Here is a 22256-nt window from a genome sequence, read left to right on the forward strand (position 1 = left end):
ATGTGTGTAGATGGACACCTTCTTCTGTGGCTAGACTGCTAAGTGTGTCGCTGTTCTGTTTATCCTGCTGTTACCCCAGCTCATCGCTGGTTTACTTCAGGGTCTGTGCCTTGACCCTTGGTGTTAACGCTTGGAAGCAAGTCCCTGTTCTGAAATGCAAGGGCCTAGAAGTAGGAATAGGAACATCTCTTCAGATAGGGCATATGTTTCCCTTTCTCTGGGTCTTAATCTCCCCATCTGTACAATGAGAGAGTTGGGCCAGTTAATTACAAGAGCCTGTCTAGCTCTTATGCTCCGTGAATCGGTTTCATGGTTCTGCTTCCCGCTACCCACTGTGTGCTTGCTCAGCACACAGTAGGTACTGCTGGGCAATGCCCAGAGAGCAGAAGATGCATCGCCCTGGCTGTCATGAGATGACAGAGTTATTCTGGGAGACAAAGCAAACATTCAGGAACCTGCCAACAATGTAAGGCATTATGTAATTATGCCTGCGATCTCAGGTTATATACATTTGTGATGGTTCAATAAAGGAGAAGAAAAGCTGCTGCTCTCTTAAAAGAAAAAAAATACATAAAAGGAGCGGTTAGTGAAAGGCATCCAGTCAGGCCAGACTTCTCGTCAGACCCGCCACACTCTTCCCTCTCAAAATCATTTGTTCATTCTGTAAATACTTACTGTCCATTAATGGGCCAGGTCTGGGGACACTGCCCCCGAACACTACACCTCTCCCACTCTCTCACTGCCGCCGGAGTTGTATCCGACACCCAGCTTTCGTCTGGTTCCTGCCCTGCTGAAGAACCTTCGATGCTTTCCTGCTCTCGGCAGAATCGATGAGGTGACCTCCAGCCCCGCCTTCCCCATTCTCTGCCCCTGCCCTGCAATCTGGGCCTGGTTTGCTGGCCATTCCCCAAGCCCCTCATACATATCTTCGTGTCTGAGCTAGAGGGCTCCTTCCTCGGTGGGCCTGGCAGGCTTGTATTCATCCTTCAAAGCCCAGCTCGAATACCACGACTGCAGTCGGCTTGCAGTCCCCCGTAATGCCTTTGCCCACCTCTGGGACACCACCTGGGCTTGTTTAGGTCTCTGCCTCCCATTTTGGATTGTGAGTTCCTTAAGGGGTCTTTATTACCTGTCTTATTCATCCGTGGATCCCCAGAACCTAGCCCTGTGCCTGAACAATGATTTCTGATGAATGGCTGACCTAACACCATCTGTAGAGGCCCATCCCTGAACAGCAAGGCTCCCCTTGCTTCCCTCAAGCTGCTGGGCTCTTTCACTTCCTGTCTTGGCCCTCACCCCCACCCCCCCGGCCCCGTGAAGGTGACAGGATGATTGAGGAGGCATCACTGTCTCGTCTCCAAACATTAGTGGGGAGGGAGACTCAGCCAAAAAGGGCCTCACTTTGGCCCTGGAGGGGCTTTTAGCAGCGGTGTAGGTGGAAACCACCGTGGCCAGTGGGCTGTGGTGAAGGAGGCATTGTGTTGGGCTTGGCTGGCGGGGGTTCTGTGCTCCAGAGCACAAGTGGGTAAGGATGTCGGGCGGGCCGGCTCCGTGCTGCACACACCCGCCGCGGGGCTGGGCATAAAACGCCTTCTGCCCCGGGAAGAAAAGGAGGCTTTGTGTGGTCTGGCTGCACTCCAAGGGAAATACTCCTGTTGTTCTTCTATTTTAAACTGCTCCCTTTTTAAAGAAGGAAAGTCCAGAAGTGAAAATCTCTCTCCCACTCCAACACATCCTGCCCACCAATTTCAAATCAGTCGCTGCCTTGAAAGTATTAATGAATCTATTAATCCATCAATTCATTCATTCGATTACTAGAGCTTTAAGGAGCACGGCTATGGGTCGGCCCTGTACGAGGCACCAGGGAGATCATCCTTATCCGTTTTAGACCCCATTCCTGATCACTGCGTGTCCACATCCTTGTGGAACATGGCCCCACTCCTTCTCTCAGGCCTGACGTCCCCCTAGGGTTCAGTATTCCCACTTCAAGGGCTCCATTCGCCCCTGCCTGTTCTCCGCCTCTGCAGCCCAGTCCTGCAGCTCCTTGCAGAGCCCTGAGTTACAGCCCACCACCCTTTCCCTGACTCAGCCCTTGCAGACAAGCATGGACAGAAGCATGCCACAGCCTGGGAGGTTAGAAACTTAGGCAGGAAGACCTAAATTCAACCCGAGCTCTACCATTCACTTTCTTTGTGACTTGGACCCAGTGATGAAAGCTCTCTGGGCTTTGGCTTCCAGAGCTGCAAACCAGAGCAAATAACACTGGACCTTGCACACGGAGTCTTTGGGAGAAGGAAAAGATAGTGGTGCACTACCTGACCCAGTGCATACCATACCACAGGCCCCTCTCAATAAATAATAACAGAACAATGAACAATTATTGAGCACCAACTAGTTGCTTCCTTCCCTCAGAAACAACAGCAACCACAGCTTCTGTTTGAATGTTTTCTACATGCCAAGTGCTCTGTTAAGTATAGGCATGTTGCCACCTGGACAGCCTTACAGAAGGGATAGTACTATTGTATACCCTTTCAGAGCTGAAGGAAACTGGCCCAAAGAGGTAGAGTGACATGGCCAAGGTCACCAAGCTTCTAAGCATAGGAGCTGGGAATCGTGCCAAGGTCTGTTGGGCTCCCGCGCCATCCCTTCCCAAACACACGGACCCCGCCATCACACGCCTGGCTCCTCGGTGCTGGAACCAGCAGCACCAGCGTCTCCTGAGAGGGTGCTGGAAATGCAAATCCTCAGGCCCCCCCCCAATCAGCATCTGCATTTAACAAGATCTTCAGGAGACGTACATGCATAATACAGCTTGAGCTGCATTGAACTACAGTTCATAAAATGTTTTTTAGACTAGGTTAGAGCAGGACTTCTCAACTCTAGTGTACATCAAAATCACCTGGAGGGCTTGTTAAAACAAGAGTTCTGCCCCGTCCCCCCCCCGCCCCCCCCAGAGATTCTGACTTTGTATCTCTTGTTTGTTCCCTTCACATTTATGATTTTCACTTCGGGGGTTCCTCAGTGTAGGGATAGTGGATTTGAGTGGGATGCAGGCAAACTCCTGGCTCAGGTCTTAGCCCAAGATGGCTCTTGGTTTATAGCTGTTGGAGCCATGAGGGGAGATCTGGGCTGGATTGGGTCCTCAGAGTCACTGGTAGCAGCATCTCCCTGCTTTTGAGGGAAACTGGCCCATTAGCAGGAAGGTACATCTCTCTCCCGAGTTGTATGAGGCAGGACCATGGATTCCTGCATTAGCCACAGCAGCGCCTGCCCCGTCCCCCCACCATGCCCAGGTGAACAACAGAGAAACAAATTTAATTTGTCACTGAAAACCCTTTATCTGGCCTGAAAATATGTCTTTCTAATGTAGATTTTGACAGAGTGCTAGATCTGCAAAGAGCATTTTCTCTAAAATTAGTATCTGTTTAACTTGACCGCTGCTGTCGAGTTAAATAGCAATTAAACTCTCAAAAGATTATTTGAAAAGTAATTGTGTTGTATTGATTAAATCATTTTGAGTTAATTAGAAAGTCACAGCATTTCTTAGCTTATTCCTTTGCAAATAAATTTATAGACCTATTGCATGACCAAACAATGTTGTTTATATTTTCAATAATCATCCGATATTTAAGGAGCATGGCTGGTGATGCAATTTAATGCAAAGACTCCTTCATTTGCTACATCCTTCTATTTGTTTCCTTCCTTTTCTATTTAAGCTCCACTGGCAGCTTGCTTCATAGACAGTTACAGAACTAGAATCTTAAAGGCAGAGAACACTGTGGTCAAGAGCTTGCTCTCTAGAGTCAGACACACTTCAATTTGAATTCCAGTGCTGCCGCTTCCTAGCTTTGTGCCCCGAACCTGTCATCTGTGAAAAGGATGTAGGAGCACCTACCTACTATGCTCAATTTGAAATTTAGTACGTTATCATTTGTACAATATCGGATAATGTCTGGCTAATAATAATTATTATTTATAATAATAACAATAATTATTCTGATGATGATACCTCAGTTTGGTCATCTGTAAAATGGGTGTGTCAGGGAATTAAAAATGTAAACACACGAATATTCAAAACTTCTCTGCCTGTGGAGACTTCAAGTAATTCCCTTCTAAGAAAATTTCAAGCAGAGTTTTCTTGGCTCTTTCCCCAGTAATGCAGATTGGGGTCACCCAGTGATGAGAAAGTGCTGGACAAATGGAGCCAGTACTGGGATTCCCGGTAATGAGGGGAGAGAGAGACTGGCAGAGGCTGGGTGAGTAGATGCTAGAGGTGAGGGAGGTGAATGAGTGAAGAGCCAGGTGGAAGGGTTTAAGTAAGAGATGACGGAGAACAGAGCTCACTACTTCTGGAACAGTTGCTTTGCCGGAAATAGATGCTGAGAAGAGCAGAGATAGGAAAAGAAAATGTTAAGACTTTGTCTTGTGCTAAGAATGCACTTCCCCTTTGGTGTTTTCTCTAGAGACTGCAGTGAAGGTTTGGATTGCCTCCAATTCATTTTTTTCCTACTTAACTGCCGTTTCTTTGAACACAACCATTGAGCTGAGGCCGAGCCATGAGGGGCCATTTTTACCTCGTTTACAGGGGAGTCAAGACAGTGCTATTCCGGGGCTGAATGGGGATGAGTAAAGGACTCATACAGAGTAGGTGCTTCACAGGTGTTGGTGACTATGCATCATACTTTCCTTGTGACCAGAGCCGGCCAGCGAAGGTCACCAATAGGAGTATGCATAGTTCTCTCGCTCTCTTCACCGCAATAATGCCATTATCCCACATTTAACCTGGGACGCGGGCCACATTGTTTTTAAAGAAACCAATCGAAATCAATTTGATATCCTCTAATACCACACTACAGGCCACTGCCATCTGCAGGAGGCTTATAAAGGAAAGCACTCGATCAGGAGTCTAGAAAACAGAATCTGACCTTTCCCTGCTGTATGGTATGGACAAGTCATTGAGCCTTAGTTTCCCCAAGAGTAAATGAAGATGATGTCCCAGGACTTGTTTTGTTTCTCTGCTCCCAGCAGTAGACCATCTGCAGGGGTGATTGAGCGCTTGCTACCTGCAGACCCCAAAGCACGAAGGAGGGGCCTTGCTTTACAAAAGCCCCATAATCGGACTAGAAGAAAAGATGTGAGCATCTTTATTATATTTGTTGTTAGGGTTAATTAACAAAAGTCTGCCTGTGCTATGCTCCCAATGCCCGATCATTTTGTGACATCTTTGAGCTGCTGTGAGTGATATAGACATGGGATGTGAATTTTGGAGACACCTTTTCTTAGTGACTTTACCCACATTAAAACAAAACAAAACCCAAACCAGAACAGTATATGACCTTTCTATATACTGCCGATGTTGCACTGCAGTAAACTCCATCTTCTTCAGGAAAACACTGAAGTTGATGGAAGTTTCTAGAGCCCTTCCTCTCTCACTGCCTCTCTCTGGTTCACTTCTGATGATGCCCAACGCTTATCCAGCTGCGTGCTGCTGAGGCTGGGTGCTCCTTATCCTTGTCTGACCCATATCATATAGGCCTGCTCTTCCTTAGACAGTGCCTGCTGGAGGGGCAGGTGGGGCCTTGGGAAAGAATAAAAAGCCTTTGAACTTGCCTGAAAAATCTGGAAACATCTCTGGTTCCACCCAGGTGTCTGGAGATTACTTATCAGGCTCAGTTTGGTTTAACTGACTTTCTTGAATGTGTAGGCTGTGCCAAGATAAATCTTCCTCCCAGCCCAGGAGGCAGATGCCACAGCCCACGCAAGCCCTAAAGTGCCTGCACCTGCAGCCCATGTTCCGAAGCCAGGCAGATGTCTGTGAAGGCTCCCACTGGATTCTGACCAGAGACAATGATGCTGAGAGCAGGGGCTGCCTAGAGAGGCTGGGTGCACTGTGGACGGTGTGCCTGTGCCTACCCTGGAGATGTTTTCACTGAAGCAACCCAGGAGGAAGGAGGGGAGGCTGAATTCCATGGTTTACTCTAAGTTGTGGTTCTCAAGCTCTTTTGACTGTGGCCCCATTTGGCTAAGCACAAGACCCTGTGGCCCACAGAGCCCAGTGGCTCCTACTTTGCAGTGGGAAAGAATTTGCAATAACAATGGATAAAAGGGGAAGCGAAAACTAAGCAACGTGGTCATGCAGCAAATACTCAGAACAAAACAATCCACAGAAACTCTGGAAAGTAATCTACAGGCAAAATAAATTAACAGAATAGAAGCAATTAAAAACCAAGCCAATGCTGAGGCTGTGGTGCAGCAGTCAAGGGTCATAGGTACAAACAGCTAAACCCACTCTAGCAAGCTTAGGTAGAAGAGGAATTCATTAAAGGATGTCGAGTCACTCCACCACCCTCTCCTCAATCACTTGCCTGCAGCCCTTCCTTTTCCAAGGCACTTTCTTCCAGTTTGAGGTCTGGCCTGTGGGCCTCTACCTGTTGAGCACAGGTCCCATGCCTGAGTCCTAACTGAAATGGAGGCTGGCACCCTAAATTCTGGTTTCAGCTTTGGGAAGGTGCGACTCCTAAGGAAGGAAATAACCCAGGCATAGGAAGGGTGTTCACAAAGTGCTGGCTAGCCCAAAAACAAGCAACAAATATCTTCTGTATTAATAACAAAGCGTCCTCCAGAGACTTTTGGGAATTCCAGCTCTTGGCCTGTGCGCATACACAGGAGTTTTGCAGTGCTATTTAGTGAGGGATGGCGGTCACACTTCTTTGTAGAACCAGAGAATTAATGTTCTCAGTAAACTCTTGTAATGAACTAATTTTTGTTTGTGAATGCCAAGGCTTATTAACTCTGAATAACTCACTTATGTTTCTAGTTCCTGAGAAAAATGAGATCCCATGTATGGGGTTTCTTTTTGGGGTGATGAAAATGTTCCAAAATTAGATTGTGGTCTTTTCAACAACTGGTACTAGGAAAACTGAATATTCATATGTGAAAGAATAAAGCCGGACCTTAACCTTAAACCACATATACAAATGACCTCAACCTTATATCAAAGTCCTCAACCTTAAAGCTAAAACTGTAAAACTTGTAGAAGAAAACGCTGAGGGAAAATCATCATGACAGTGAATTTGGCAGCGATTTCATGGATCGGATACCAAAGCACAGGCAACAAAGAAAATTCAGATAAACTGGACTTCATCAAAATGAATAAGTTTTGTGCATCAAATGATACTGTCAAGAAAGCAAAAAGGCGTCCTGCAGAATGGGAGAAAATACTTGCCAATCACATATTTAATAAGGGGTTAATATCCAGAAACTCAACTACAACAAAAACAATTTTGCCAATTCAAAAATGGGCAAAGGACTTGAATAGACATTTCTTCAAAAAAGGTATACAAATGGCCAATAAACACATACAAAAGATGCTCAACAATCATCGGTCATTAGGTCAGTAAAAATCAAAACCACCAGGAGATGACACTTCACACTTACTACATTTGCTAGGATGACTATAATAACTTTTTTTAAATGGGGAAAAAAAAACCCAGGTGCTGGTGAAGATATGGAGAAATTGGAACCATTACACATTGCTGCTGGGAACATAAAATGGTGCAGCTGCTATGGAAAACAGTTTGGTGGCTCTTCAAAAAGTTAAAAATAGAATTACCATATGACCTAGCAATTTCACTTCTACAGGAAAGCAGGGACTTGAATAGATATTTGTATACCAGTGTTCATAGGAGCATTATTCACAATAGCTCAAAGATGGAAGTAACCAAGTGTCCATTGTTGGATGAATGGATAAACAAAATGTGCTACATGCACACAATGGAATAATATTCAACCATAAAAAGAAATGAAATTTTGCTATATGCTAAACCTTGGATGGACCTTGAAGACATGCTAAATGAAACAAGCCAGACACAAGACAAATATTGTATGATTCCATTTATATGAGGTATCTAGAAAAGGCCAATTCATAGAGACAGAAAGTGGACTAGATGTTACCAGGGCGAGAGGGAATGGGAACTAACTGCTTCACGGGTTACAGAGTTTATGTTGGAGATGAAAACGTTTGGGGTGTAGATAGTGGTGATGGTGACACATTATGAGTGTATTTAAACGTCATTGAATTCTACACTTACAAATGGTTAAAATGATAAATGTTATCTTATGTATATGTATTTTTATTTTAGTTTTTAAAGATTTTATTTATTTATGTGTCAGAGAGAGAGAGAGCACAAACAGGGGGAACGGCAGGCAGAAGGAGAAGCAGGCTCTCCACCGAGCAGGGAGCCCGATGCGGGACTCAATCCCAGGACCCTGGGATTCTGACCTGAGCCAAAGGCAGACACTTAACCAACTGAGCCTGTATATGTATTTTACCACAATTTTAAAAATTAGGTGATGGCAATGTTTGCACAAATCTGAGTATGCTACAACTACAGAATCGTCCAATTTATATGAGTAAATTGTATGGTATGTAGATTACATCCAAATAAAGCTGTTTTAAAAAAAATCCCTTCCAGCTCTGACAGTTTCTATGATCCATCCATTCACTCATGTATTTATTCACTGATTCAAACATTTTTGTTGAGTTCCTATCATATCAACTGTTCGGAATAGGGTGATAAATAAAGCAAACACAATCTCTGCCCTCCGCTCACTTTACAAAGGAATCATAGCTAACATTTACTGACTGTTTATTTTATACAGAGCATTGGCACAAACACTTTACACACTCATTTCATGCAGTCCTCACAACCATGTACTTAGCTGAATAAGGAAATTTGCTCAAGGTCACAGAGCCAGGATTTCAACCTGGTCTGCCTTACCTCAAAGCCTGCGCTCTTAACTATTTATCATATGTGGCCGCTGGGTTCCAGCCACCTGGAATTGGGGTCTCCCTGAAGACCTGCCCCGAGGCCCATGTGTCAGGCTGCCTGATCTGGTAGCATGGGAGAGTGAAAAATGAGGTGGAATGCCCTCCAGGAGAGAGTGAGTTTGGAGAATAAGGCCTAAGTCAGGGGTATCTTGCATAGCCATTTACAGTAATCATTATAGAGCAGGTATAACTAACTTTTTAAAAAATGGTTAGGTGATGGAATTTTATTTTATTTTATTTTAATTTCATTTATTTGACAGAGAGAGAGAGAGAGAGAGTGTGAGAGAGGGAACACAAGCAGGGGGAGTGTGAAAGGGAGAAGCAGGCCTCCCGCGGAGCAGGGAGCCCGATGCAGGGCTGGATCCCAGGATCCTGAGATCATGGGCGCCTGGGTAGCTCAGTCGTTAAGCGTCTGCCTTCGGCTCAGGTCATGATCTCAGGGTCCTGGGATCGAGCCCCGCCTCGGGCTGCCTGCTCGGCGGGAGGCCTGCTTCTCCCTCCCGCATTCCCCCTGCTTGTGTTCCCTCTCTTGCTGTGTCTCTCTGTCAAAAGAATAAATAAAATCTTAAAAAAAAAAAAAAAAAGAACCCTGAGATCATGACCTGAGCCGAAGGTAGACGCTTAACGACTGAGCCACTCAGGCGCCCCTAGGTGATGGAATTTTAAATATAAAATCAAATTCACAACTGAATTTATATTATTATATTAACAGCTAATATATTTATTATTTGTTGAACACAGCCTATATAGCAGCCTCGGTTCTAAGTGGTTGACATACCTCATCATATTTAATGCTCCATGACATGTAGGGTGTATTACTCTTCCTACTGTACAAGTGAGGCAGCTGAGGCACAGACAGGTTAAGCAATTTGTTCAAGGTTGCACAGCCAGTGGCAGAGCTGGGATTCCAGCCATGGCTTCTCGACGTGGAGCCCAGACTCTTAACCACAGAACTTGCTCTTTGGTTATGTTAAGATATACAAAGTACTAGGACATGAGGTGGTAGGATTGTGGTGATTTCCCACTTTCCCCCCCACAAATAGTTAATGCTTTTATTTTCAAGAATATATGATGATAGGGATTTTTTAGACCAAGAAAAGAAATCCCATGTCTCTGTGACCTTTTCATCTTCTTACTTCACTGTTTTATTTGTTGTGTTTGATTTGGCAGCTGCCTGTGCACGGGCACAAACGAAGCCCGGGCGGGGGAAAGAGGCGGGCAGCATGGCGGAGATGCAGTGAGGTGTCGGTGCCGCAGCAGCCCTATTGGCTGCCGCTACCCCGATTCGGCGGCAATCTTCCGGGGAGGGCGTGTCCCCTTCTCATCACACCCTTATGGAAACAGAGGATCTTTCTTTTAAAGACATTTTCCCCCGGGAACTTGTCTGTGTCGTTCGACGGTTAAGCGCGGTGCATACACTGAATTCGAATCTGGGTGAGGACAGTGTTGATACCTGGGCAACTAACTGCGCTGAGCCTTACCTAATGGGAATCACCGTACCAGCTCATAGGGTTATTGTGCGAAATAAATTGGATGGTGTTTGGAACGGACCTAGGGTGCCTGGCACAGTGTAGGGTCAACAAAGAGTACGGCATTTGGATGTTATCTGGGTCCTTTTTGATTAATTCCTGCGGTTAGAAATCTTTCAAATCAGTATTTCTTCTTTTCTGAGTTGCCTGCTCGGGCCCCTTCTTCATTTGTCCCTTGGTGTGTGGATTTACAGTGCGTTTGCATCGAGGACTGAGAGCGTTCTGGGAGGGTCTTTTTCCCTGGGGCCCTGATGCCTTCCATTTTCTGTGGGAAACATGTTTCACTGGTTAGTGCAGCCTCCTTTCTCCCTGAAATTGGCCCTGTTTCCTCCCTGAGAAATTTTCACCCGTTTTAGAAGGGTCAGTCTTCAGAACAGCTGATCCCCCCTCGGACTGCTACACCCCCAGGTCTCACACGCATGATTTCTTTCTCCATCCATTTGAGTTGTGGTCTGCCACAGTGGCCGTGGCCGGAACCAGTCTGCTCAGAGAGGCTCTGTTTCAGTGGCATGTGTACCTAATGAGCATGCTCCCCCTCGACCCTGGGTAATCACATCAGCTGCAATAGCTGACCTTCCTGAGCAAAGTGCAAAAGCCAAAGGGACTGCTTAGATAAAAGGCACATTCTTAAGATAGTTTCATCTCCTTTTGCCTCTTGCCTAAATGTCCATTGTGCCTGACTTGGAGAGGCCACTCTTTTCCCATCGTGGGGCAAACGGGACCTGGGCCAGAAGTTGGAAGTTTCTAAACTGCAAAAAGAATCAGTGTCCCCTCGGCCAAGTGATGCTTGCCAGAAAAGTTCTTGCGGATAAATGTGTGTGGTCCTGGGGATTCTCCGGGGGGCTTGGTGGTAACAAAAGATTGGCTACTATCTTAAGACCTCCGTCTGAGTGAGGCCTAGGGGTGGGGACATGCCTGTTTCCGACACATGGCAAGGCCCAGAGGACATGGAAGGGGGTCCTCCCACAAGAAGCACAACCCCTAGAGAGTTGTTGGGGTTTTCCATGAAGACCTTCCCTAAATGCGAAGTCACCTTCTGCGTGGACAGCACCAATCGTGAAGCTTGCATCCCGGTATTTGTGTGTCTCCTGCAGGCCCGGTTCAGGCTGCATGGCTGAGAGGAAAGGGTATATTGGATCGTGAGACAGAAAATCTTGAGTTTGAGTTGAGCCTTTGCCTTTTGTTAGCTTTGTAATGTGGGGAACCAGCTTTGTTTCTTCATCTGGAAAATGGACAGTAACATTCCTGGTTCTGCTCACCTCCTTGCCTGACTGTGGAGCGAAATGAGTGTGGGGGGCAAATTAGAAAGGTATAAAAGAAGACTCTCTCCTCCTCTTAGACATGGAGTGGTCAGCACAGCGTCTGTCCCAACATCTCAGGTGGAGCCCAGAGAGATGAAAGGGTTCCTTCTCTCCAGAAGACGTCTGAAGTCATAGGACCCGGAGAAATGGAGAGCTTTTTTTTACTTCCAGTGTCCTGGTGAAATGATACGTGCTTCTAGCCATTCTCTGGCCAATTTGGAGGGGATGGTCAATGATCATTTTAATCTATCAGAGAGGCAGCTGGCTCCTTGGTATATTTTTCCACATAACCTCAGAGTTCAAGGTATATTTCTGATTTTGATTTTTTTTTTAAATTCTGGTGGTTTGGCCTGTGTACTCAGTTAACACAGAAAAATACTTTCAGCAGTTGAGAAAAGTGTATGCTGCTATCCCATAGCCTTGTCCCTCACATCCACCTATGCCCTTTGGTAAGTCTCTTGACCTCCCTCTTGAACAAGATGCCCTAGAATCTTTCAAGGAAAATAAGGAGTGTGATCCAGTATAGTAGGAAAAACAGAATTCTAATCCAAGAATATTCATTTTAATCCAGATTCGCTCTAGGGTGAGCCAAGAGAAGTCACTTAGAGTCTCTGTCTCATTTTCTGCACCTGTGCAATGGGGATGCTCATCCCCATCTGGCTGCCTCAAGCTGCTTTGAGGATAAGTGGGACGTAGAATGTCAAGTGCTTTCCAAGTGCACTGGGCTGGATGCAGGCAGCATTTCGGGGTGACACTCAGCTCTGGCATCATCCGCAGCGTGGGCTGGGCAGTGTCTGTGAAGGTCAGAGCTGCTCTGACATGTCTTACTGATGGAGCTTCATTTCCCAGGATAGCTTCGTTTGTCTAGGGCTCACGGACGGTAAAGGGGTCGAGGTCCCTATGATCTTTTTGCTAAGCCTGCATGCAGGAGCCCAGTGGTTCGCCTGGCTCCTTTTGACCACACCTACCCCGCTGTATCTCCTTCAGGTCCAGTCGTGGTGCTGGATTTGGAGAGCTTGGAGCCTCTGAGCGCAAGCCTCACATCTGCCTCTGCTCCAAAGAGCTGTGGCTGCAGTGGGCTGGCTGAGACTCCTCACAGCGCTTGCCTGAGACCATCTGAGATTGTCCTCCACAGCTGCCTTCTCACTGGCTCCTGCACCTGCCCCATGAACTCACTGGTCCGTGCTGCTGTTAGAAATCCTGCACAGAGCTGGATCCTTATAGTAGGTATCTCCTTGCTTGTCTCTTGCTGCCAGAATAGGGTGCATTTTGGTCCAGGGGCATCAGACTGGTAGAGTGGCAGGAAGCAGAAACTGCCAGTCTAGTCCTGGGATCTCACTGGCTATTATATCTTCCTGCTCTGCCCCAGTAGACTTCCAGTTACTGACCAGGGCAGCCAGCCCTGGGATTGCTTGCGGAAGCTTTGTGTGATTGTGAGACCCCAGGAGGTCGGTGGATGAGGAAGTTTCTAAAGCAGAGCTTGGAAGAAAGAGATGCACCCCTGGAGGGTTTCAACTCCTAAGGACAATTTTCCGTGTCCTCCTTAGGAACAATTTTATTAACGAGCCACCCGAGCTGCAGGGAGAGAGAAAGAAAAGTGTAATTATGACCCCTCGGAGAAGCATCCAGAGTTGGGGGCAGTCAGGGGAGGAAGGTGTGTGTTGTTTCAGTGTCGTTAGCTGTGGCAGTAGCTCTGGGCACTAACTTTCCAATGAAGGATTCGAGCTTGCTTCCTCTTGCTGCAAGATCAGGGATCAGCTTATTGAGCACTGAATTCCTGCCTGACTCTACTCCCCTCTTCCCAGGAGGGAAAAGGAAGTCAGTATTTGCTTTTCCAGCAAGGTCACAGATCACCTGACCAAAGCCTGTAACAGCTGGAAAGCCAGTGCTGCTGTGCTGACCCGCCCCCCCCCCTCCGCTCTGGTCCAGCAGCCAGCACCTCGCTTTAGGCAGGGAGCGGCTCCAGGCGATGGCAGGGGGAGGATGCCAAGGCAAGGTAATGTGGTGATGAGAGCTTTCCTCCCGACAGTTTGCCCTTCCTCACTAAGCTCCAGATTCAGCTGCTGCATTGCAGGCAAAAATGATAGACACTTGCCGAACGATGTGAGACTGGAGTTCATGAGGTTGTGTCAATGTGCCATTTATTGAGAAGGAGTTATCTCTTTGTTTCCTGGGTCGGCGGGAAGTGAGCCGGCTGGAGAACTCCGTAGGCAGAATCTTTTTTAGGAGTGCAGCTCCCCTTCCTCGGGTGTTTGGGCTTCAGCCCCTCTGGATGTTCAGCGGCACTGTCAGAAGCCTCCCCGGCACAGGGGCCATTTACACCGGGAGGCGTGGGGCCCTGGAATGGGGAAGCAGGAAGTGCTCATCATTTTGGCAGGATCCCTAAGAGGTACGGGTACATTTTTTTTTTTTTTTTGGTCATCTTTTGGAAAGAGTGCTTTGTCTTTGCAAGTGATTGTGCAGGGATTGACGGGGTTGCTGTTTGGTGCACTACCTTGCTAAATACTTGACTTTGTAAGGTTGAATTCTCCAAGAATTATCGTGGCAATACGGCCGTGCCTAGAGCCAAGCTTTCCTCTCAAGGAAATGCAAGCTGCTATTTATTTTGGCATGCAGCCTGTTCTAGGATGAAATACGGCGTTTTTATTATTGCAGAATAAAGAGAGGTTTGAAGAGAATAAAAGTACAGAACTAGGTTTCAGTTTCAGGACTAAGTTAAGGAAGGTTTCTTTGTATTTGGATTTGAGGTGAGGAACGAGATTGTAAATGGCATCGTAAACGGAGTAACTGCGGAGGGGGAGAGGGTGTAGGTCTACACTGCAGGAGTCGGGCTGGCTGGGGGAAATCAGGACTGTTCCTAATGTGGCCTGGTAGTTACACGTGGGCTGTCAGAGTGACTGCCTCTTTGGTGGATTTTGAACGGGCAGTCCCCATCTCTTCACTGCCGGTTGGCTTGGAGAGGTGGTGTGGAGGGATGAAGTCGCACAAACTGTCCTACCCCTAGGTAACTGGGTAACTTTGGATCGGCCATAGAACCTCTTTGTGCCTTTGATGTCGCGTTTGTAACTCGGAGGTGCTACCATGAACTGAGTGTCTGCCACATGTTAGGATGTGGGGGTGTGGAGGTGGGGGGTGAAGGGGAAGAGATGAGTCTTGCAGGAATTCTGACCTTCGCAAGCTTACAGAGTAGGAGGGGAGAGGAGCGAGAGAGAGAGAGACAGAAAGCTGAAAGCTGTATATACTTGAAACATCTCGAATATGATGATCCAATGAGAGAGGCTGGGACTGAACGGGGCATTCTTGATCCTGGGATGGGCCATCAACAAATGAAAAGTTACATAACAACACCAGGTAGTATAAGGTTCTGAATACCGAGGATACAACCTAACGGCATTGAGCAATAAATTGCTTTATGTCAAAATTTTTAGTGCTTTAGAAGGTTGTAAAATTCCATTTGAAAGGGGACTTCTGCCCAACAAAGTTAATTTTCATATTCCGTTGTATTGCAAAGTAGCATGTGTTGATGTGGCAATTTTTCTTCAATTCCACTCACCAAATCACACCAAACATACACCCTTAGCTAAATTCTAAGATGTCCACCCCCAGGACCATGCCTGTGGCCCAAGTGCAGAAGGAGGCTGGGGTGGGTGAGGCTGCCAGGGGCGGGATGGGGGCCTGACAGTTCCCTCCTTTCCTGCCTGTGTCTAGACCTTTCCAGTGGAAACTTGCTAAGCCCTCTTCTTCAGAGAGTTAGGGTGTCAGCTCCATTTAATTTCTGTAACCTTGCAATGATTGATTTTAGTAAAATTCAAGTCTAAGGGAACTATTAGAAGTCTCCATAGAGTTCTTTTTTTTTTAAGATTTATTTATTTATTTGAGAGTGGGGGAGGGGAGGAGCAGAGGGAGCGATCCTACAACCCTGAGATCATGACCCAAGCTGAAACCAGGAGTTGAACACTTAAGCGACTGAACCATCCAGGTGCCCCTCCGTAGAGTTATTTCAGTGAAATTTGACCTAATGTGTGCTGCATAATTATTTGAGGCCCTAGGATCTGATACATTAAGGGCTGAATCCTAACTCAAACCAAAGGCAGTGAGTGTGACTGAACTCTCTGAGGTGAGGTGAGTTTTTGTCAAAGATCCATCTGCACCCAGGTGGCCCCCTCTTGCTTAGAAGGAGCCTTGTTGCTTAGTGTCCAGTCTTGGAGAAGCAGATCACACACACCTTTGGCCAAGAGGCCTTACAAGAGAGGAGTTCTCCTTATCTGTCCCAGAAGGTGTTTTACACATACTCGTGGGAGAAGCAGAGAAGCATCAAAGTCAGGATCATTTCCTGCTCCCCCTCCAGTGCCCCTCCCCCCAAGAGAGCTAGGGATCAGTCATAGCATCGGGACCCGGCAAATATTTACAAATCACTTCCCAGGACATGATTGGAGTTGGCTGGACTTGAGGGCAAATCCTGCTCCAACAGCTGCTTGTTATGTGACTTTGGCAGGCCTGGAAACTCTCTCAGCCTCAGTCTCCCCATCTAAAAAAATGGGGACAATAATAATAATCTCCTTGGGGTTGCGGTGAGGATTGCATGAGATAATTCGAGCATGTTAAGTGCTTTGAACTCTGCCTGTTGCTCAGTAATGATACGGGATAGGAAGAAGAAGGGAGCAGAAGGGAGAGGAGAAACCATGATGATGGAGAGACAGGTGAGGGGCTGTGCTTAGGGTTCATGTCCTCACCCTTCTCTTCTCCAGACTTCACCTTGAAGCTGCCAAGCCTCTCCTGCCCGCCAGCATCTGGGAGGCTCCCCCACCGCCTGCAGACTGCCGACCTGTGGCATTATCAGCTGCAGTGTCCTCTGCCTGGAAACCGTCTCTTGCTTTTCTTTCTTTTTAAAAAAAAATTATCTTTATTTTTTAATTGAGATAACTGAGACATAATTGACATATAATATTGTATTGGTTTTAGGTGTACACCATAATGACTTGATATTTGTATATATTGTGAAATGGCTTCCACAGTAAGTCGAGTTAATATCTGTCACCATAGTTACGAACTACACAACACCATAGTTACATAGTTACAAACTATTTTTACGATGAGAACCTTTTCTTTTTGTTTTTTTTTATTTTTTTTTTTGAGAACCTTTTTTTTTTTTTTAATTCCCGTCTAACACAGTGTTATATATTAGTTTCGGGTGTACCGTATCGTGATTTAACAATTCTAAACATTAGTGAATGCTCATCGCGGTGAGTGTGCTCTTAACCCCCTTTATCTATTTTGCCCATCCCCCCACTCATCTCCCCTCTGGTAACCATCTGTTTGTTCTCTATAGTTAAGAGTCTGTTTTTTGTCTCTTTTTTTCTTTGTTTGTTTTGTTTCTTAATTTCCACATACAAGTGAAACCATATGGTATTTGTCTTTCTCTGACTGACTTATTTCACTTAGCATAATACCCTCTAGATCCATCCATGTTGCAAATGGCAAGATTTCATTCTTTTTTATGGCTGGGTGATATTCCATTGTGTATACATGTGTGTATGTGTATACTGATAGATATCTATCACACTTATGATGAAGACTTTTAAGATCCACTCTCTTAACAACTTTTAAATATGTAATACAGTGCTATTAACTATAGTCACCATGCTGCACATGACATCCCTATGACTGGAAGTTTGTACTTTTTGACCACCATCACCCATTTCATCCACCCCGTCGCACTCTGCCTCTGACAGCCACCAATCTGTTCTCTGTATCTATGAAATTGGGTGTTTTTAGATTCTACAAACAAGTAAGATCATACGGCATTTGTCTGTCTCTGTCTAACTTATTTCACTTAGCATAGCGCCCTCAAGATCCATGCATGTTGTCACAAACGGCCACGATTTCCTTCTTTGTCATGGCTGAACACTATTTCATTGTATATATTTACTACACTTTCTTCACCCTTTCATCCGCTGATGGACACTAAGGTGGTTTCAGAACCTTTTCTTTCTAGCAAGGGCGAACCTCCCTCGCCTCAGGTTAGAACCTTCCAGATCTCTCCACTTGCTGCCTCCTTAGCAGCCACACTCGCCCTCCTTCAGTCACACTTGCCCTCCTTCTCCCCAACGTCTCTCTACTCCAGCTCTGTGCGGCATTCAAACTCAAGTACTTGTTGCCCCCAAAGTAGGTGAGGTACTTCGTGTTGCCATTCCCTCTGCAAGGAGTGTCTCTGCCCCTAGAAACCGGGCGTGCCCTTCCGGGCTCTGTCACACTTGCATAGGGAAAGGCCCCAATGGCAGCTCATGGAATGGGTTTGGAGCGCTCACAGAGAGAGGATACATGAAATTTTGCCGGGCAGACTTTAGACTTCCTCTCATTTGGTGGGCCACACATTTTCCAGCCCTCTTTCCCGGTTTACTTATCTCTTCCCCTTTATTCCATCCCGGGTTGTTGGAGGCCACCCCTCATCCATCTCTTACTCCCAGTTTCCCCCAACCCTTCCCTCATCACTGGTACACTTTTCTGGTCCGGACTTCATTGCCAAGCACATTGGAATTCCTGAAACAACCCCGTGTCCACTGCTGAGGTGTCAGATAATTCATTGTTAGGATGTGTGTGGAGTTAGAATCATAAAAAGACCATTTCCTGGGTGATTTATTATAATGGGGGCAGGAGCCACGTTGTTTACCATTCGAAGAGAGAGTCCTGGGAATGGATTAAAACTTTGGGGAGAATTTATGATTAAACCTCAAGGTACCCTAATTCAGTCTGGACAGTCTTCTGCCTGAATAGTTCCTGATGTCTTTGGAGCACCCAGCTTGAACTTGCCCTGCCCTGCCCGAGATTAGACATCACCTCTGAGGATCCGTGCCTCCTCAGCACTTGCAATGATCTCACACCTGTTTTGAATCTCATTGGGATGTCCCAGATCATTTATAAGTACTCTGATTCCAGTTTTTTCCCCCAAAATGGATTAGAATTCTTTTACCATGACAGAGGGGGGTAGATTACAGCTTTTGATGTTGTGGAAGGAGTACCGTGCTAGTTGTCAGAGCTCTGGGCCTGGCTCTGCCCCCTTCACTAGAATGCTGAGAGGCCCCGCACAGAGCAATCAACTTCTGAGCCTCAGTTTCTTCGTCTGCCAAGTGAGGGGGTTGGGCCAAATACTTCCTTTGGTGTCGACCATCGATCGCTAACATCCTGTGAAGACATGCCCAGGATCGGACACACTCTAGGAGGAGTGTGGAGCTCCCGGGCATCCCTGGGAGAAAGGCAGGGATGGGAGTTCTTTGGAGTGCTGTTGCCTCCATACTTATGCTAACTGTGCTTGTGTCCTTCTTTCTTTCAGGACTCCTCAGTGGGTTGTACAGACTTATCGGATGAAGAGTGCCTGAGAGACTGACAGTCTGCATTCCCTAAGATGGAGAAGACAGATGGTAGGCAGGCTGCTCTGTGTAACCTGGTCTAAAGTGAGCACTTGGGTTGGAAAGGGATTGCTACCATAGATCTGAGAAACAGCCTAAGGGAGGCTCACAAGAGACATTCCCCACACAGATAGTGCTGGGAGACCCAAACTATGTATTTCAGGTATGAACAAGAGAAAGTAGTAGAGGGTAAGAATGAAGCCTTATGGTTATATCAGACTTCTGTAATTGTTGGACAGTTTTCTCATTTCCTCCAAGCACCAAGAAGGGAGCAGGATGCTCTCACTCATTACTCTCATTTTAAGGATGAGGAACTTCAGGTCTGAGAAAGAGGCACAATATGGTGAAAGAGCCTTCGTGTATATCTGGGTGACTTCCTGTTATTTAACTCCTCTGAGCCTCAGTCCCCTCATGTATCAGCTTTGCTGTGGAACAAATCACTAAAAAATTTATTGACTTAAAGACATTTACTATTTCTGAAAAGATTCTGTGGGTTGTCTGGGCCATTTTTTCTGGTCTGGGCCAGCATGGCTGATATATGCTGGGCGTCTTCATGTGTTTGTGGTCTTCTGGGGGACTTAGCTGGATGGTTTAGAATGGCCACACTTACATGCCTGTTGGTTGACTCCATGTCACCTGGGGCACAGGTGATGATTTGGCCATGTGTTTCTCATCACCCAGCAGGTTAGCTGGGGCCTATTCACATGCTGGCAGAAGGGTTCCAAGCACAGCAAGAACAGACAAACCCCAGTGTGCCAGCAATTGTCAAGTCTCTGCATATGTCACACTTGCTGTTGACCCACTGGCCAAAGCAGGTCACAAGGCCAACCTCAGGGTCAGTGTGGGAGGGGAGGGTCCAAGAATGGCTATTTCTGCAAACAGTCTACCACACCTCGTTTATAAGCAGGTATTAATGCCTACTTCATACGGTTGGTAAAATACTAGATGAGATAATGCATGCAAAGTTGTTGAGTAATAACTATTTAGTGCAACAAATGTTTTCATGAATATTCCCCTCATCCCCTGCCCAGGAAACTTGCTGAAGGTCATAGACTAGACGCTGATCTCCTGACTTCTTCTTCTTCTTTTTTTAAAGATTTTATTTTTAAGTAATCTCTACACCCAACATGGGGCTCAAACCCATAATCTTACAATTTTTTTCAAAGATTTTATTTATTTATTTGACAGAGAGAGAGAGAGCACAAGCAGGGGGAGCAGCAGAGGGAGAGGGGGAAGCAGGCTCCTCGTGGAGCAGGGAGCCCGATGTGGGGCTCAATCCCAGGACCCTGGGATCATGACCTGAGCCGAAGGCAGACGCTTAACCGACTGAGCCACCCAGGCGCCCCTCAAACCCATGATCTTGACATCAAGAGCTGCATGCTTCACCGACTGAGCCAGCCAGGCACCCCCCCAATCTGCTGACTTCTAATGAAATGCTCTTTCCAGATCACCAAATGTTGGGAAACAGGAGTGCCTATAATCCCCCTGAATCACATGACCCTTCACCAGCACAGGACTTAGGGACCAGACAGCAGCCCCAGCCCTGCCTCTTCCTTCTTTCCAAATGAGGTCACTGTATATTTCAGGAGTTTGCCTTTCTCCCCAGAGAGCTGCCTTTCCATGGAAGTGGTTCCACAGAACACCAGCTAATTCTCTTCATGCCCCGGGGGCCTGTTATTCCTTCCTGCCTCATTTGTCCCTGCTCAGCAACCTCAGCACTGCTGTTCTCCTCCACGTGATTACCCACAGCTAGCTCAAGAAAGGGCCCCCCTCCCTTCAGGCACAACTGCCTCACGAAGAAAAGGCAGAAGAGGCACAAGCTTCCGTCACTGTCTTGGCCTTCTGAAGAGGCTCATTAAATTCCCCTTCCTTCCCGCTGTGTTTTTGGCCACCTTCCCTATAGTTTCTGTTTTACCTATTTCCTTCAGAAACCTAGTATATAGTCTTTTGGACTTTTCTTTCTCGCATTAAATACCTCTGATTCATTAGCTCACCTGCTGAACTTCACTATGTTCCTCAAGATAATCACTGTGGCGTCTCCTTCCTTCCCTAGACCCCTTCAAATCCCCTTTTCCTTGCATCTGTGAGTCTTAGGCTCATGACTGTGTTGCGGGTCATTTCCAAGGGTCTAGTTCTCTGGCATGCTTTCAGACCAAGACTCTGTAGGGAATCCTAGGTAGCTCTGAGCCTGTATATCTTACTTTTTTCTTCTCCCCTGACTCATTTTCCCAGTTCCTCCAGAATTATCTTCTTGGGCTCTTGAGGCTGTCATTCTAACACAGAGCTAAATATTCCAAAGAATGAGCACACCCTCAGCAGATCCTCCCCTGCCCGACTCAGAACCAGCCCATCGTGCCTTTCTTGAGTACCTGCGCCATGTTCTGTCGCATTCATGCTAACAACCACAACAACTCTGTAAGTTAGGTATTATTATCACCATGTTACAAATGGAGAAACTGAGGCATGGGGGAATTCAGTAATTTGCCCAGATTCACATAAGTAGGAAATGACAGAGCCAAGATCCAAATCCAGCCAGTTTGGCTATGTGTTCGTTTATCTAATCAGAAGCTCATTTTGAGCAGAGATGGTCCTCTTAATTAATTCTTGCCCTGGCCCAATGCCCGGAATTCTGAGCTCCTTCATACCTGTCACCAGGTAGAATTAAGAGGAACAGAGCCAAATGTGAGCACAGGTCTGCTGGTATATCAGATCAACTCCCTCATTCAAGGTCCAGCATTCCTTTTACACTGGGAGGAAGAAAAGGAACACAGTGGGGGTGGCGGGTGGAGCAGGTGCGTGTGTGTGTGTGTGTGTGTGTGTGTGTGTGTGTGTGTGAGATACCCCATAGTACTAGCTTAGGAAAGCACCTATGAAATCCATCATCCTGGATAGCTGTTCAGTCTCACACTCCTTTGGTTTCCTTCAATCTCCCTTGTGGAAGATTTTGCCTTTGAATCTGCTCTTTCTTATTTGATGCTATTCTTGTATTTGTGCTCTGGACCTGCTCCCAGAGGCCACCGGGTAAATCAGCCTCAATTGAATTGAGGCAATAAGCAGATAAATAATGCAGCCTTTCCTTTAGGAGAGTTCTCTGCCTTCCGGGTCATAAATCTGCTCTCTGCTTAACTTTAAATATCTTCTCTCTGATTTGGCCTGTCTCTGTAATCCAGGAGGCTGCTGAGTCAACCAC

General features: G+C 46.5%; 1 protein-coding gene across 1 annotated transcript in view; it reads left to right on the top strand.

Annotated features, from left to right (window-relative positions):
• The window catches only part of KANK4 (KN motif and ankyrin repeat domains 4), a 66375-nt gene that overhangs the window by 14214 nt on the left and 29905 nt on the right, over positions 1-22256 (top strand). The window contains exon 2 of the mRNA XM_025871745.2: positions 18991-19078. Coding sequence (XP_025727530.1) covers positions 19063-19078 — 16 coding nt within the window. The 5' untranslated portion in view covers positions 18991-19062. The remainder of the gene's footprint in view (positions 1-18990; positions 19079-22256) is intronic.

The sequence above is a fragment of the Callorhinus ursinus genome, unplaced genomic scaffold (assembly GCF_003265705.2).
Source record: "Callorhinus ursinus isolate GAN/ISIS: 27379988/994484 unplaced genomic scaffold, GSC_fseal_2.0 scaffold9, whole genome shotgun sequence".
Taxonomy (NCBI): domain Eukaryota; kingdom Metazoa; phylum Chordata; class Mammalia; order Carnivora; family Otariidae; genus Callorhinus; species Callorhinus ursinus.